The sequence below is a fragment of the Poecilia latipinna genome, unplaced genomic scaffold (assembly GCF_001443285.1).
Source record: "Poecilia latipinna isolate Pla-1442-1.1 unplaced genomic scaffold, P_latipinna-1.0 Scaffold2546, whole genome shotgun sequence".
NCBI classification, from domain to species: Eukaryota; Metazoa; Chordata; class Actinopteri; order Cyprinodontiformes; family Poeciliidae; genus Poecilia; species Poecilia latipinna.
Window position 1 is genome coordinate 76,692 of NW_015115162.1, and position 17,279 is coordinate 93,970.

General features: G+C 40.5%; 1 protein-coding gene across 1 annotated transcript in view; it reads right to left on the minus strand.

The window, feature by feature from the left end:
• Positions 1 to 17,279, minus strand: part of LOC106938274 (receptor-type tyrosine-protein phosphatase F-like) — a gene marked incomplete at its 5' end in the record, with an annotated part of 81,861 nt that overhangs the window by 49,979 nt on the left and 14,603 nt on the right. The window contains 7 exons of the mRNA XM_015020198.1: positions 2,583 to 2,594; positions 3,478 to 3,641; positions 3,846 to 4,049; positions 5,254 to 5,335; positions 6,567 to 6,820; positions 15,452 to 15,549; positions 16,133 to 16,714. Of these exons, the coding sequence (XP_014875684.1) occupies positions 2,583 to 2,594; positions 3,478 to 3,641; positions 3,846 to 4,049; positions 5,254 to 5,335; positions 6,567 to 6,820; positions 15,452 to 15,549; positions 16,133 to 16,714 (1,396 nt within the window). The remainder of the gene's footprint in view (positions 1 to 2,582; positions 2,595 to 3,477; positions 3,642 to 3,845; positions 4,050 to 5,253; positions 5,336 to 6,566; positions 6,821 to 15,451; positions 15,550 to 16,132; positions 16,715 to 17,279) is intronic.

Sequence of the window (17,279 nt, forward strand, 5' to 3'; positions counted from 1 at the left end):
ATATATATATATATATATATATATATATATATATATATATATATATCCTGCAGCTTTGCAGTTTCTTTAGTGGAAATGAGAAAGAGGAAGAAATCCGCCAGGAAGCCTATTTATATGGTCAACTAAGCATTATGCTTTTCTCACAATCTAAATCGATACATTGACTGGCTTTGATTTTCAATATGACTATGTATCTCAATTCTACACAATTGAAAGACGTTGTAAATGTGAGTATTGTCATAAGTTTAATGTGAAAGACACGAGAAGTTTGCCCTTTTTTGGCTTTGAGGCTGATCTGGACCATCATTGGCTGGCCCACCTGCCAATCATAATCAACAACAGCCGATCAAAACCTTAATCTGAGACTTTCCAGAGTAGCACAGTAGGACAGAAATTTATTGCAGGAGGACTGTGAGGAAGTAAAATAGACTTTTTAGTAGTTTCAGGTGGTTTAAAGCTGCTCAGGATAGCTTTGTGTGTGTTTGGCTGTCTGTAATTAAATAACATTAAAGTGTTTTTTTTATTATTTGTAGTTTAAAATGACTAATGATCAAGTTTTATTTTATTTAATTCTTTACAAGATGTTGAATGTTTAACATAACAAATGTGGGGAGAACCTAATAATAGATTTATGGAGACATGAATATTGTTTATGCAGTTGTTAAGGCTCTACCTTATCTAACATACTAAATTGTCTAATTTAGTTTGCTGTGTATTAATGGTTTGAGCTGTTTCTAAGCTGATGGAAGAAGATTAATGACTATGTGGTAGAGATTTTGTTAATGATTATACCAGTGGTGCCCAAAGTGGGTCCTGGAGGGCCAGCATCCTGCATGTTTAAGTTCTCTTCCTGGTGGTAATAACAACGTCCTCAGCAAGTTGATGTTCTCCTTAGGCCTTCTAATGAGGATGCTGGCTTCCTCATTAGAAGGAGGCCAGAATCCTTCTAAGGCCTTCTAATGCTGGCATTCTAAGGCCATCATTTGATGGATCATTAGAGCCATCAAAAACTTAAATCATTGCATATAAATTTTTATTTTTTCTTTAATCTTTGCATTTTTTAAGACTTTATAGTTGGTGTTCAGACATTAATCTTCCAATTATACATAACTATCAGTGATATTTTCAAATTTCCTGTAAACGTTAAACGTTTAACTCAAAAATATAGCGAGCCGCTCGATGAATGACTACTGAGCGCCCCAACCACCAGGCTTAGCAAGTTTTCTGTGCAAAACCTTGTTTGTGTACTTGACAGAACTGAGGAATTGGAAATTGAGCAAAACATATTGAACTACAAAAGACAATTGACGCCTCTTCTTTGACTGGATACCTGCAGCTTTCTACTCGAAATAACCACATCTTTAGTTCATTTAACAACTTTTGACATCCTATTTGTCCTTATATTTTAGTCATCCTATTTGGCCACATACGCCGTTTCTTAGGCCATGGTATGATTTGGACACATGCACTGCTGCCTACATGTATCATAATATAATGACTTACAGGGTTGTTTTTTTGATACATTGGTTTAGTGATTTTTTTTTGCAGAGAAACGTCTTCCCACCATAGTGCAGTAATTCTTTTAGACCACATGGTGGAGCCAAATCCAATTACCTGGCCCATATGAAGCATGATGGAGATTTTGTTAATGATTATACTTTATTTGCCAGGGTTTCCATCATATCTAAATAAACTGTTTTGTAGGCCAAAAATTGGATAGATGGGGTGTGACCTGCATGTATCATTATAATGACTTATTATGTTTTTTTTCTCAATACATTTGTTAAAAAGAATCAAGAAACAAGAAAACACTGTATTCTTGTACAGCAACATATTCCCACCATAGTTTAGTAATTCTATCTTGCCACATAATGGAGCAAACCAACAAGTATTTGCCTCGTTTCAGTTCCATACTTTTTTGCATTAAATCTTCTTCAATACCAGCTTGTTTGAAGGAAGTGATGCAAGACACAGTGTAGCTGACAGTGAACATAAATAAAGGATGCTGGGGGGCGGGGGGGTTGGTTTTGAGGGGAAACCTGCTGGGCTAGGCGAGGAAATATAACTGCTTGCAGTTCTAGTTCATTATTAATATCCACTGAAGAAAACAAAGAAAGGCAGAAAGCGATCACGCTCAAACTGTTATTTCAAACATCCCAGCTATGTGAATCAACTCATTTACATCAACATTGCTGATCTGCATGCCTATTAAAAATTGTATAACTATTGCCATTTGTACTATAGAAAAAAATACTGTATTAAAGTGTTTGTGATTTTATTTTCTCTGTTAGATGGTACATTCTCAACCAAGAGGTGTGCACAGGCAATGGTCATGTTGTGGTCTGTATATGATATAACTCACAAGATACTAGTCTATGTAAAAGGTTTTCTGTATATCTTACAGTGGAAAAAGACAGGGTTGTGGAGAAAACAATTAAAAAACATCAAAGAAGCCAGTAACAAACAAGGAACATTGAAATAAAAAGGAATTTCTCATCATCCAATCTAAAATCTGAATCAGAAAACAAATTAAATCAAAACAAAAAAAAGTATGACACTAAGATTTAAAAAAAGACACTAACCTTTCTTGTTTACTGCATCCACAGACAGCAGACATTGAAAAAGGAAAGAAAAATATTGTTAATATCACAAGAGTAACCAGAAACTGTTAACCATAGTTTCCAACAGCCAAGTTCTGTCCATTTTTTAAATCATTCTGTGGAAAGGAAAATAGATTTCAGCAAAGCATCAGTTTGTGCAAACCACAAGGGGCAACAGCATTAAGAGTTAAATGTCTGTCGTGGCTCAAAACATCTCTACATTTTTGTGGTAACTGTAACAAAGAACAGTTTTAGGAACCAAATGTATGTCAAGTTAGTGTAATTTAACACAAAAGTGTTTCAATGTGTGCAATTAGTATACCTAATTTCAGACTGAATGAATGACTAAAAACAAGGAGCTATTAGGTGATTTTTGAATTGATTATTATTCTTATAAATCCATACACTATTGCTTATATAAAAACATCTAAAAACATAGTATACCTGGGAATGCAAAGCTGCTTGGAAAATAAGTAAGTGATAGCTGGAATGTCTCTCTGTTTTATGTGGTGTCAATTTTTAAAGTTGTGCTGCAGAAGGTTCTTTTGCACACTTAGTTCCACATTCTGCATGAATTTAGATGTGTTGCGCATTTATAGACTAAAAATTTGGGACACAGCCAACAAGAGGTCATTCGGTTATTCGTCATATAAACCAAACAAGACATGGCCCAAAAAACTTTTCATTTAAGAAAAATTCTAATAATGCCTCAAGAAGTTTGGCGACTGAAATAATTCACAATCAAATGTGGTTATGAAGTATCTGTAGGATTTGCTGATATCTTCGCACAGCGATCAGTGATTTATTTACAAGTGATTTGTTAAAATCAAACACACACACCAAAGTGTTCTTTGATGAATCTCCAAAGTACACTCACCTTTTAAAAAGTAAAATTGAAATCACTGTGATAATAATGATAATGACAGCCAGCACTGGACCAACCACCCACAACATCTCTGGGTCCTCCTGAGCTTGCCTTGTGACTTCACTGACATTCACCACGAATGTGTCAGAAAATGGACTGGCAACAAATGTCCTCTGCTTCAGAGAATCATAAAGCATAAAATGTATGTTTACATTTAATTTTGCAAACAAAGTCCATACAGGAAGAACACAATACAGTAGTGAAAGCAATTGCATCATGTAGTGATTTGTATTGATACAATATTAGAAACTTTATTTATTTTTGAAAAGAGGCATGTTTTAAAAGTCTCATGTTTTTTAAAACACACAAAGGATACTTACAGATTCAAGATCTTTTAGGTCTGCCAGAACAAAGCAACGGAACTGTTGCAGGATAGGAAGAGGCCTGTTATAAAAGCCATTGTATTTCTTTTCATCGGCAAGCATGAAGATCTCTGGCAGAACAGCCATCTTAGCAACAATGAAGGGCTGTAGAAAATCCTGACTCTGTGTCTGCCCTGTGTTGTCAGCATCAGCCTCCAGGATCTGCCAGTGGGACAAAACACTTTGAATTTGTGGAGACATGATTACCAAATATAATTAATTGAAAAATACTTGTAACAAGCTTAGATTACTCAATACAAACATAATGACTCACTGCTAGTAAAGCTGGTTAATGTTAGCTTAACCATTTATTTTTTTCTTTGCTCATGGAGCTTTCAAATCACAGGTTCTATCTCAAATGTAAACCAATAAAAGATCACAGATTGGCAATGAAATCAGGTGGTTGCAATAATGTTATAAGGCAACATTACTATTGCCCTTGGTTAATATGAACAAAATTATTAATAGTCTATAGAAATATGATAATTCTTTTTAATAATTGATCAGGTGTAGTCGGCATTTTCTAAATGGACTGGATATTTTGTTTGTGTCAGTTCTTATTGATAATGAACACTGATTTTCAGATGTTTTTTTAAAGTTCATTTCCTAATGTTATTTGTTCTGACAAACAAAAACACCTTGCAAAGGTCAGTGACTTCTAGAGGCTCTCTTCATGAAAGAGTTCTCTATGTTATTACCCAATAAAGAGCTCCATGCCAGAGGTATCAGGCCCCTTTTCCCACAGGGCCTTGATCTGCAGTGATTTTGTCTGTATGTTGTACTTACTGTGAGCAGTATTGTAGGAACTTATGGGAATAACTAAAAGAATGGGAACAGAAGGATGCATTTAAGTTCTAGCTTAAATGCAGGTAAATTGAAGCTGAAACTGCCGTTAGAATGCGTCAGCTGGAGTTACAGTCTAGTAAACTGACCTCTGACCTAACTACAAATTCTGCTAGAGATGGAGATAAAAGTTTAACTTCCTCCTTCTCTCTCTCCTCTTTGCTTCTGCAAGCATCAACAATGCCTCGTTTTCAACTCCCCTGGGATTTTTTGCTTCAGTTATAGCATAATTTTAGCATTTGCGATGTTAAACAGCTTGTTGTAAACCATCTTGTTGCTAAGGTGACATCATAAAAAATGTACAAAATATCAAAATTTTTAGTGAAAATTACTCCAGCATCCAAAACCTCTAAGATAAAAGTTATTCATTAATAACGGTTGAGCCACAAACTTAAGTTTGTGGCTCAAACTTGAGTAAGTTTCTTACTCAAGTTAGGCACACATAATTTTTTTTATTTTTTTAAAGTTTGAGTAATATTTTAGATTAAAAAACAAAACAAAACATAAGGACATATTCACTGACCTCATATATGTCTATGTCTTCAGGGTTTTCCCATCTCTCCAAAGAAACAAGGGTCTCAGGGACTACAACTATGTAGAACCACCTGCAATAGACAAAAATATACATACAAATGCTGCAGAAAAAAACAAACTGAGAATTTTTTAAAACAAAAGTTAGATCTTTTAATAATCTATGAGCTAATTAAAAAGAAAAAAAATTCAAGAGATATATTTTTGGGCAAATTTGTACACAAAAACTGAGTGGCTGACAATCTATCCAGGGTGTACCCCACCTTTTTTCTAATCACCGCTGGAAATAGGCAATAGCCTACCTCCAGCTGAAAACCAGCCTCTTGTCCTACGCCATTTGCTTCATACATAGGCCCTGGACTCATGGTTATTAAACAATTACTTCCCTGAGGTTTCCTATGTAATTCCTATAATGGAGCCTAAAATGAAAACATTTTCATTGTGCTTCAAAAGGGAGCACATTTATTTACGTATTCATTAGCCATATCTATATGATATAATCCCTTTGAGTGTCATTTCATGCAGAAATTGCATTTCATTGGGCAGAAAAGGGTAAATGAGACAAACTTTTAACTTGAGCATAAAACTAACATAATTTGTCTAAAAGAACTCAACAACCAAGAAAGTCATTCACACCACTGGTGTGTCAGTGGTGTGTCACACCACTTAATCAGATGTGACACACTTAATGACACACGCTTGTCATTCAAAACACTTAATCAGGCAGCATGCTCTCCCGTTCCTTCGCGGATACCCAATCACTTTTTGGCATAACACCTGGTTTGTTCCTACTCTCGGCATCTGCATGGGTGGCAGTGCTCGTAGTATGTCTGCTTGGGTTAACGGTATTTATTCCAAATAGTGAACAGTCACTATTTGGAATGTTGTAGCACTTCTTGCATAAGTGCTACAACATTAGGACACTACAATGAGCCCGCTGGGATTTTTCCCCATTCCATATTCCCTACTTAGTGATTTCACAACAGCAACATGTAGTCCATGATATATTTGTAGTCAACACCACAATTTATTTATTTTTTTATCAAATACCAATTCTACTCTCTCGTTATCAAAAAAGTTGTAATTACTTTAGTACTGTTGGCATTATGATCTCGAAGCTATCTGATAGTGACTTCTGCTAATATAGTCATGCAGTTGTGGTATGAAGCCAAAGAAACAGTACAACTAAAGAAAATATCAAAAGGAAACTACTGCACAATTTTTATTTTCACTTATGTGCCATGTATTTTTAAAACTGAGTAAGTCTGTATTTTTCAGCATGTTTTCCACAAAAAGAGTACAGACCTTACATGGGCTTCAACTGGGACCTCAGGCATAACAATAGTCACCCAGTCTTCATCCACACTGGGCTGATATCGAGTTGGTTTCACTGATAGCAGGTTTGGAGCGGTTCGAACAGAAACCTGCTGCTGGAGGTCACCAGCTCCATTCCCATAGCTCATCAACACAAAAGAATAATATGTATCTGGTTGTAGCCGTGTGATCAGCTTCTTCTTCAGGTCACTTTGAATTTCCACCTTTTGGTTGTTGTACAGAATCTGAAAGAAGGATTATTGGGGCATGCCATTAGCATTACATAGGGAAGAGCAGTGACGTCACTGCTCTTCATTATAATGTCTCTTTATTTATAATAAAGAGACATTAGAATGTCTCTTTATTATAAATATAGTATATTTTTCTTCCGTTACCTTTAATGCAGCTCGTACCGCTGTGTGCCCTGCCCACCCACAAAAGTGGTATCAAAACGTGCGGCTCAATCCCGGCATTGGAGCCATTATTTTTTTATTGGGGATCAGAGTTACGATGGCGACATAAAAAGCGAAAAACGAGCGAAATTTCCAACTGCCGAAACGCAGAGTGTAACTGACACCAACTGCCGCTTTTCTAGAGTGAGAAACGGAGTGGATTTTTGATCCCAAAATAATTTTGAAATCACTCTCATGCCTATAAAAATTGCTCTATGGACCTTACCACAGGGGCTGCGTTTCATTGGCTAATGCCCATTTCACGCACAGCGCAGCTACCACGTGCGTGACGGTCTCACAAACACAAGCCACAGTAGTAAACACATGCTAATGTACATTGTGAACTAGCAGTCCGCAGAAAGTTTTTGCGTCAGGACTCGAAAAAGAATGGTTCTCCACTGTCAGTGGGGAATCTGTACAGGCGATGTCAGGTGTCCTGATAGTATTTGTGGAACTAAAATTCACAGATTTCCAAAATCTGAAACGGAATGCCTTGCTGGATCAAAGCTTGTGGACGACCACATTTGCAGCTCAACCGTCGTAGGATCAATAAGAACAAAGGAGTGTGTGCTGGTGTGAGTATTATTGCTTTGTGTTTAGTGAATGGGGATATTTTCAGTGATAGTTTATCCATTTGAGATTCTGCTTTACAGCTTCAGTAATAAAAACATCCATTATGAAAACCTTTCAGCTAAGTACAGCATAATGGCAGTACCGATACAACTTCGTAAGCTGAACAGATCAATATGCAATGTGTATCTGACACACATTAAAGATTTTATTTTACCTGAAAAGGCTTTTTACTAAACTGTAATCTTGTTAGCCACGCTAGCACCGAGTACCGAGTATCAGGCCTAGGCACACTCAAACATTTGCCAAAAACAGAAATCACTGATTTCAAAAGTAACCCTCAAAACCATGAATGCCGACTTACCCAGCCTTACAAGAACAACAGGCATCAGTGATCTTGTCCACATCTATATTTATCCTGAGGGTGTGAGGATCTGCTGTTTTCCTCATCAACCGGTAGCATTTAGCTGCGACAATGTTGGAGGCATCGCGTGGCTCAAACACCTTGATGTTGTCCATAAAAGATGACATGAACTTGTTGGTTCCCCTGTCCATTGTCGTGGCTGATATTTTGTGAAAATCCGGCAGAAATGCTACACTAATCGACTCAGAAATAGAGTCAGTCGAAAGGAAAGACGCCATGTTTACATAGAAACTAAGCTCCGCGAGGCTTTGTTTGTGAGACATGCAGCCACGTGGAATTTTCGAGGGCGTTTCTGGGCGGAGCTTGGTGAGGTCCATTGATATGAAAGTCGGTCACGACATTAATACGCATGCCTGCTCCGTAAAATATATTCGAAATTTCTCTAGGGCTGTCGGTTTTCTGTCAAGGTGCTTCAGAGCGAAATCAAGTGACAGGGTAACCTCAGGCACTCCACCATTCATTTTCAGACTTTTCTGAAAATTTTCTGAGCTCAGCGCATACCATTTTTCTCTCATCGCTGCTATTTCTGTGAGTGACCTACTGATATGAATCACGGGACTATTGGAGACGACAAATAGCCCTCTCATACGCTTCAAACGGTTTTTGGATCGGCCTTACGGATCCTGAACGGGAAGCAGTTGTTAGGACTGCTTTTTTAATCAAAACTGACTGGGTGTCTCATAAAGATAGAATTCCTTCTCTGCCTTTCTATCTCACACACACAGCAGTTGGCTGAGGATTAATCACTATAGCAACATAATACAGAGAAAGGCAGAGCTGCTGGTTTGGACTACAAAGACTCTGTAGTTCTAAACATGGCGGAACACTTTAACACAGAGGGCAGAGCAGAAGGTCAGAACTACAACATGGTGGAACACTCAATTATTACAGAGGAGGGCTGAGCTGGCATTTAGAACTACTTGCTGTTTTGGGTATTATATAGCTGGATTAACCAAACCACTGTTACACATTGGCTTAGTGTGGCCATTTAAAATGAAGCTTACTGAAAATTTCTAAATAAAAGCCTTGACATTTTTCACATCAAGTAATTGTTCTTTTGAGCTTTATGTGACTGGTTTAAACAAACCACTGTTAAACATTGAATTAGTGTGGTCATTAAAATGAAGCTTACTGAAAGTTTCAAAATAAAAGCCTGCATATTCTTCTCACGTCAGTGCACCGCTGTAGGCGGTGCAATAATATTAAGCATTTTTTTATGTTTTTTTTTCTCAGGATAGTTCATTAACATTAGCACAAACATTAGCATTTCATTGCCCCCACTAGTAAAAGGCATTAGCCTTTTACCTAAAATAACCTATTAGTTAATTTTCTTACTTATTTGCCATGTTTAGTATACTGAATGGAGTAAGTCAATGACAGAGAACATGCTAGTGATGCCCCACATGCTACTGATAGTCTTCACGCTAACATTAGCATTTTGGCAAATTTTAGCTTATGCATTAATTTTAACATACTGAACAGTACAGGTACAGTTTAGTCCACATGCTTCTGACTCTCCACATGTTATTGACTACATTGCAGCTTTCTTTAGCATTAATGCTATTTTTAGCATCAGAACGCTTGATTAAAAACTGACGGGCACACTTTGGCAGGCCCCGGTGAAATTTCTTCAGGAATTTTCTAGTTACTATTATAATTTTAATCGTTGACAGCTCAGAAATGCATAAAACTTGTAATTTTAAAACATGTTAACTTCAGTTAACTTTGATTCTCATTAAAATAATATATCAAATAGGCTTGCAAGAAATTTTATTTCCTAATGTAATACCTTGAAATTAGGTAGACCTCTGTCTCTTTAAAAAATCCTGCTTTCTGAAATTCCATCATCAGGCAGTCATCACATTACTCCTCTTTTAACCCTTTAACAACATTTTTACCAGTGTTGCACTGAGAACTAGCTCTTATGAGTTCAGCAGATATGGAGTTCTACCAATTGTTTTCTAATTGCTGCTGGCTAGTCTGAAGGAGCTGAGAGGGAAAGGCGCTGAGGAGGGCTGCTCTGTGAGGTAGAAGCTTGGAGGCTTGGAAACTACAGCTCTGAGAAGGAGCTCTGGATAGACCGATCTGGGTGAACCTGGAAAGTGAAATAAATGCTCCATTTAAAACTTTTGGTTATCTATCCCAACACCCGAATGATGGAGTTAAATCCAGTCCAATTATGACTCACACTCAAAATGCTTGGTAGCATCTACATACTAAAGTAAATGCCGTATTTTCCACATTATAAGGCGCACCTAAAAACCTTCAATTTCCTCAATAGCCGAGAGTGCACCTTACAATCCGGTGCGCCTTATATATGGACCAATATTGAGCCACAACAGGTCTAGCAACTATGGTAAGCAGCCGCCGACTTCATTTTCGCCTGAAGAAGAAGAAGCACGCAGTGCATGCTGGGATAGTTGTCAGAATGCTGATTTGTAATCTATTAAAGTTTGACTGACCAATCTACCTAGTGACCGCCTAGAATCAGGTCGTCTGCAGGTCATTTAGCACCACGTTCTAAACGAACATTCTGTGCTTGAACGGAGAAGGGTGACCATCGTCCTGCCACACCCCGACCCAGTTGCGGAAGGCTCTCCTCACTGACCGAGTCGGACTGTTTTGTTGACATTCCCTTTAGTGCAGCTCCATCTAGTGGATGCATAACGTAACTCCAGCCTCTACGGTAGCATCTATTCTATGCGCCTTACAATGTAGTGCGCCTTACATATGAAAAAAGTTCGACAGGGGCAGTTCAACTTACACCCAGAAGGCAATTGATCCCGGCAGCAGAAATCTTCAGATGTCCTTGGTCAGAGTCTCTGTCCTGACGTGGCAGAGTCCCCTTTCAGAATAGAAGCAAAGCAGAACTGTCCGTTGTCCTTCAAACGTCCAGATTTTCGTCAATCCGTGACCTTTGTCTTTTCTCCAAGTCTGCTGCAGTAGGGTAGAGATCGCTGGGTTGAGGCAGAGGTGTTGGTCAAATCAGGAACCAGGGCTGGGGGTAGATGGATCTTGTCCCTTCTTAGCGGTGTGAAGTCTCAACTTCCCCTTGGTTCCAGGGTGCGGTCCTCTGCTGGTCTTCAATCTGCGTCCTCTTGTTGGCTCTTCTTCAGCGCCGCGGACAAAGAACAGTTTCTTCCCTTGTCTGCTGGTTTTTAAACCCTCTCAGCCCATGGTTGTGTATGGGAGAGGTCTACGTGACTTCTGAAACGTTCCGATGAGTCTGTGGAAAGCCCCAACCTTTCCCAACCATCATCTCTTTCGTGACCCATTGCAGCAACTCTCTTCAGTACTTCCCTTTTCCTACTGGCCATCTGGCCATTGAGGCCATTTCTCGTAACTTACTTTCCTTTTTGAGCCTTCCAGCACCCCCGCCTAGCTCAGTGTACTAATTGCGACACAGTCTGCTTCATCTCTCACGATCTCAAACCTTCAGTCATCTCATTTCTGTAATTTATTATAAAACATAATCAATTTGTCATTTTATCAACTTATAACTCTCAGTATGATTCTCCATCACTTATCTATTCTGTAACTCAAGCTGTTACTATTTCTAATCATCAATAATCAACATACAACAATCAAGTTGTTACTGTTACTACAGATCAAGAATACAGAATATATATTTCAATCACACATTACAGTCATTACAGACCATTCCAATCATTACATATGTATGTATTTTTATTCATCTTTTAATCATCATTAAATCAATATGCAAGATTACTGTTATTCCTCAGGCCTTTGTTCCATTTTCTGCGTGCACCTGGAAAGATCTCACCACCTTATGCCAGTTTTCACGACACCCTCTCCTTGAGATCGGACGGTGCTTCGCAGAAAACACAAAGTCCAACTAAAACAATTCTAATACATCACCACAATGGATATTTAAGATGTCTCTTTCGTAGCAAGTCACGGGAGAAGATGACGGTGTCCACGTGTCCACGACCTCATACTCCGTCAGGTGTGATGGTGGGGAAATCCAGGCGTCGGCGTCCAGCTCGTCATCTACTGTGGAGCTGCACGGCTCGGAAAGATCGTGACGTTCCAGCTGAGGCGGTGGAGTTGGAGCGGACTCATCCACTGCTAAATCCTGCTGTGGGGTGGCTGGGAAGTCACAACATTCCTCCAATTCCTCAAGCAGATCCTGGAAGTCCACAGCAAACAAAGGAGATTGCATCTGACAAATGCAGGCGATGGAGGAGCTTGTGGTGCTACTCTGATCCTTGTGTGATGAGAGAGATGCATCATCAGTCTGGCACGCTTGGTGAGATGAACTGAGAATCTCAGCTTGGGTACTTTGCTCGTGAGTTGCAATGCTGGCTTGGCACCCGACATCGACGAACATATCTGGAGACGCCGGACAAACTGGTGGAATGGAGTCGCCTACCGCCACTACTCTGCCGTCCAAAAGATGCAGAGTAGGAAGGCACTGGCGAGTAATCTGATTTTCCCATAGCTTCTGGACTATGGGCAGCATCCGGCCATTCTCCAAAGGCGACGCTCGAAGCACATCATCGTCCTGGCCCAACGCAGAGGTCCACACGACCTTCTGTACCCGTTCCAGGGATCTAGATGTGAAAGCCGCAATGTAAGGCAGATCCTCGCGTCCAAGGACGCAGAGGATTGCCGTTACATCATTGAAGTGTAGGTGCACGCAATTGTGACACCAGCGGGCAGACGATGGAACCCAAAGGAACCCATAGGATTCTGCGGTCGTTCCACATCCCACGCAGCAAATCGGTGCCTGAAGAGAAACAGCAACCTAGGTAACTTCATGATTAGTAGGTATCGATCAACAACACTCATATAAGTAAAAAGGGCCTAGAAGCGAAAGCAGGGGCATAAAAAGTGAGCTGGTTTAAACTGGTGTGCCTGATTGAGCTGCAAGCCATGGGGAATTTATCACAAGGGAAACATTCTCGGATACTGGCGGTTCCGGATTCTGCACATGAAGCGAATCGTGAAATATCGCCGCGTGGGTCATAAGCCACACGACGATGGGTAGGGTGGACGTCTTCTTCATCCAGTAAAGGATCACAAAAACTCCCCACCCTGTGGCCCAAAGGGCCAGGATTGCCCATCTACGAAGCCAGCGACGTTTGCCTTGGCCCTTGATGGAAAAAGCCTGGTGCGCAAGATAGATGAGAATGGACACCGCCAGAAGCCCCTCGACGATAGCGGTGAGGATCTTGAGTGGGGCGGCCCGGGTAGCGTGGGTTCCTCCACAGACCAACTCCATTACTAGGGCCGTTGTGTCGATGGTGATCCAAAGGCATGCCACAATGCCTCTGCGCCAGTTGATGCGGGTCCTGCCCATCAGATAACAGGCAAAAAGGGAAGGAGCGTAATCCCATCTTCACAGAAGGATGGGTCGCAGAATGATCTTTGTATACCATTCCAAAGATCGACAAGCACTCTTAGGGGTTGCCCAACAGACCAGGACCCAGTGTGACAGTAGACTACCCAGGCAAGGATGAAACCGACTTGTTCAAGGGTACTCACTTGAATGGGCTCAAAGAGTGAAGTGGTAGCAGAGGAGTTGGTCGAAGAATTAGATGTCATGATGTCCCTGGTTGTTTCCTTCTTTGGATCAGGTCTTGACAGCAGCCGTGAAGAACGGTGAATGGCTCGTCGGCACACGACAGCTCCCTTTTATGCTGAATCAGGCTCCTCCTTCGGGGGGAGGGGCTGGTGATCCCTCCCCTTGCAACGACAAAGTGTTTTTAGCCACGCCTCCAAGACAACCAATATTTGTTTGTTTTCGTCACAGCCAAAATTTCAAGAATTATATGACCCAAATAAAGGTTTATGGGAGTTCTTACTTCTCAGAAAAGACAGTGTTTTTTAAAAACTCGTCCTTCTGAGATACCATTTTGTTTATCATCTTTGGTGTGTTTGCTTGTTTTATGTTTAGCATGATCATATAATGCACGACTGCCTTTCATGGATTATGAAGCTTCGGCACAAATTCAATCTGGAAGACTCTTTAGCCTCACCTGCCTCATCAATCAGCGCCTCCCTCTCTTCACCCCGGACCTATCAGCGTAAGATCAAGCCTCACTTTGGCCAATCATCGTTCGAACTCCAGTTGAAAAGGACCTCCTGCCCACGGTCTCCTCCACTTACCAGCTGCGATCAACCCACCTCCGCCCCATCTCCACCTTCTGCTCCTGGCTCTCAGGCCACATCCTTCTTTGACCACCGCCACCAGTACAGGCCCCGGGGGGATTACATTCCTATGCAGCATCAGGAATGTGTGTTTTTTTTAAAGGTTTTATTGGCTCTAGTTGCCTTTATTTGATAGTTAATTGACAGGAAATTGGGTAATGAGAGAAGGGGAAGACATGCGGAAAAGGTGACAGGCTGGGAAGTGAACCTGCAACAGCTGCGTCAAGGACTAAGGCCTCCATATGTGGGTTGTGCTCAACCCCTACACCACCACAGCACACCCAGCATCAGCAATGTTTATCGAGCTTATCGAAGTTCCAGCTCGGCATCCCCGGCCGAGGCCTGAACGCCAAAGGACTTTAATGTTTATTTGTCATTAAACTTTCTTTAATCACTTTCTTTCTATGTCTGAGTCTCTCCAGATTGAAATATGATTATGTCTATTGATCACATAATGCATAATAAACATACTTAATATTTTAAGGAAGGACTAGCTATCTTTGGATGTGCATGTTTAGCAATAGAAACTAATCCCATCCATCCATCCATCCATCCATCCATCCATCCATCCATCCATCCATCCATCCATTTTCTTCCGCTTATCCGGGGTCGGGTCGCAGCAGCTTCAGAAAGGAGGCCCAGACTTCTCTCTCCCCAGCCACTTCTTCCAGCTCCTCCAGGGGAACCCCAAGGCGTTCCCAGGCCAGCAGAGAGACATAGTCCCTCCAGTGTGTCCTGGGTCTTCCTCGGGGCCTCTTCCCGGTGAGACATGCCCGGAACACCTCACCAGGGAGGCATCCAGGAGGCATCCTTACCAGATGCCCAAGCCACCTCAACTGGCTCCTCTCTATGTGGAGGAGCAGCGGCTCTACTCTGAGTCCCTCCCGGATGACCGAGCTTCTCACCCTATCTCTAAAGGAGAGCCCAGCCACCCTGCGAAGGAAACCCATTTCGGCCACTTGTATCCGGGACCTCGTTCTTTCGGTCATGACCTAAAGCTAATGAACATAGATGAGGGTAGGAACGTAGATCGACCGGTAAATCGAGAGCTTCGCTTTTTGACTCAGCTCTCTCTTCACCATGACGGACCGGTACAGCGCCCGCTTTACAGCAGACGCTGCGCCAATCCGCCTGTCGATCTCCCGCTCCCTTCTTCCCTCATTCGTGATCAAGATCCCCAGATACTTAAACTCCTCCACTAATCCAGTTTACTGATAAATGATTACAATGTGTTTTTGTATCAAATTAAACCTTACCTTGAGTTGAATTTGATATTTGTTTGTTACTGGTACTTCCCAGGACAAAAGGACAGATGTTTTCGTCACAGCCTTCACGCCAAAGTTTTTGACAAACACTGAGGAAAAGATGAGAGTCATTTTCAAACACATTGCACCACAATAATGACAATGTTGTCAGATTAAAAGTGTGTGTAATCATTATTAGAATATCAGATTCAGCAATAAGGACCTTCAACTTTCACTTCTACTGATTATGTTTGAGTTAGACATATAGTGATTCTGACAGAAATTGAAAAATTTAAAACATGCAGCTTCCAGTTTGAATTTATGTTATTCTATACAATGATTAATATTTTTTATATTAATATAAGAAGACTATTAATATTTGAGGAAGCTGTTAATTGAAGGGCTGATGGAGTCACCAGACCATCAAAATTATACATCAAATTGCATAGTGATATTAATGTGATGTGAATATGTGTGTAAGCAAATGTGAGGTTTTTTTTTCATGAATTTACTTTAATGCCATTTATATTTAGTGACGGTTTCTGATATGGGCGACATGGGCAAAAGCCCAGGGCGGCAGCTTCAGGGGGACGCCACTAATGAGGTCAACAGTCTTTTATATCTGTTTTTTTTTTTAATTCAGACTCTCTTCAAGAGCTACACAGAAAGCAAATGATAGCTTCTGAAGCTCACCTGGCACAGATGATGACGTGGTTCTGCTTTGAATGCTGGGGCTGAAAGGTCCTCCTCCTTTGTTGGTGAAAGCTTGGACTCTGATGTCATAAGTTGTGTCAGGCTGCAAGTCCAGGATGGTCATTCGTGTCTCTGTGGTCATGTTGGTATTGTTGTGCTTGCTATTAATATCCCGATATACCACTACATACTTTATAATCTTTCCATTCCTCTCAGACAGAGGAGGAGGTTCCCAAACCAGTGCAGTTGAAGTGGAGGTGAGGCCTGCCACTCTTAGATTCTGGGGGTAGCTACTGGGCATGTCTTCAGGGGTGCTTATCTCCTTTATATATTCTTCACCAGTGCCTGCTTGGTTTTTCGTAGATAGTTTGAAAATGTAAGTAGCTCCTTTAAGGAGGTGGGTAAGTGTAAAATGATCATCTGTCTTCCTGAAATCTTTGACATTAAAAGTTTTCTCATCTGCTCTCTTGTACTGCAGTTGGTAGCCTAAATGCTCTCCCATCATTTCCTTAGGAGGTTGCCATTGGATCATAGCAGTATTCCCCATCATTGTACTGATCATCATACTGGGCTTTCCAGGCACTGCAACAGAGATTATTTATATACACATATAAAAGAAGTTATTTATACCTTATATATATTGAACATGTTTGTTCAATATATATGGTTAAATATATTACCATGCACTATATTGCCAAAAGTATTCGCTCGCCTGCTTTGACTCACATATGAACTTAAGTGAAGGCCTGGCTGTCAGTCTCTGCTCTAATTCATCCCAAAGAGACCAAGGGCCTCATGCATAAAAAGAGTGCGTAGTTTTCACACTGAAACTTGGCATACAAAAGAAATCCAGCTGTATAAAGCCGTGCATACGCACGTGGCTGCGCACCTTTCCTATGTAAATGCTAATTTGCAGGGAATAGAGCAGCTGCTGGTCGGCCCTGTCGCCACCCATAAAAAAATATGTAAATTAGTATTATTAGTTGTTTGTTGCAGTATGAGTATTTATAATAATAATAATAATAATATATTTTATTTAAATGGTGCTTTCAGGTCATCTCACAAAAACAAAAATAATACATTTTAAAGAAAAAATAAAAATAAATAAAGAGATTGTTCAAATGCCTGTCTGAACAGTAGAGTGTTC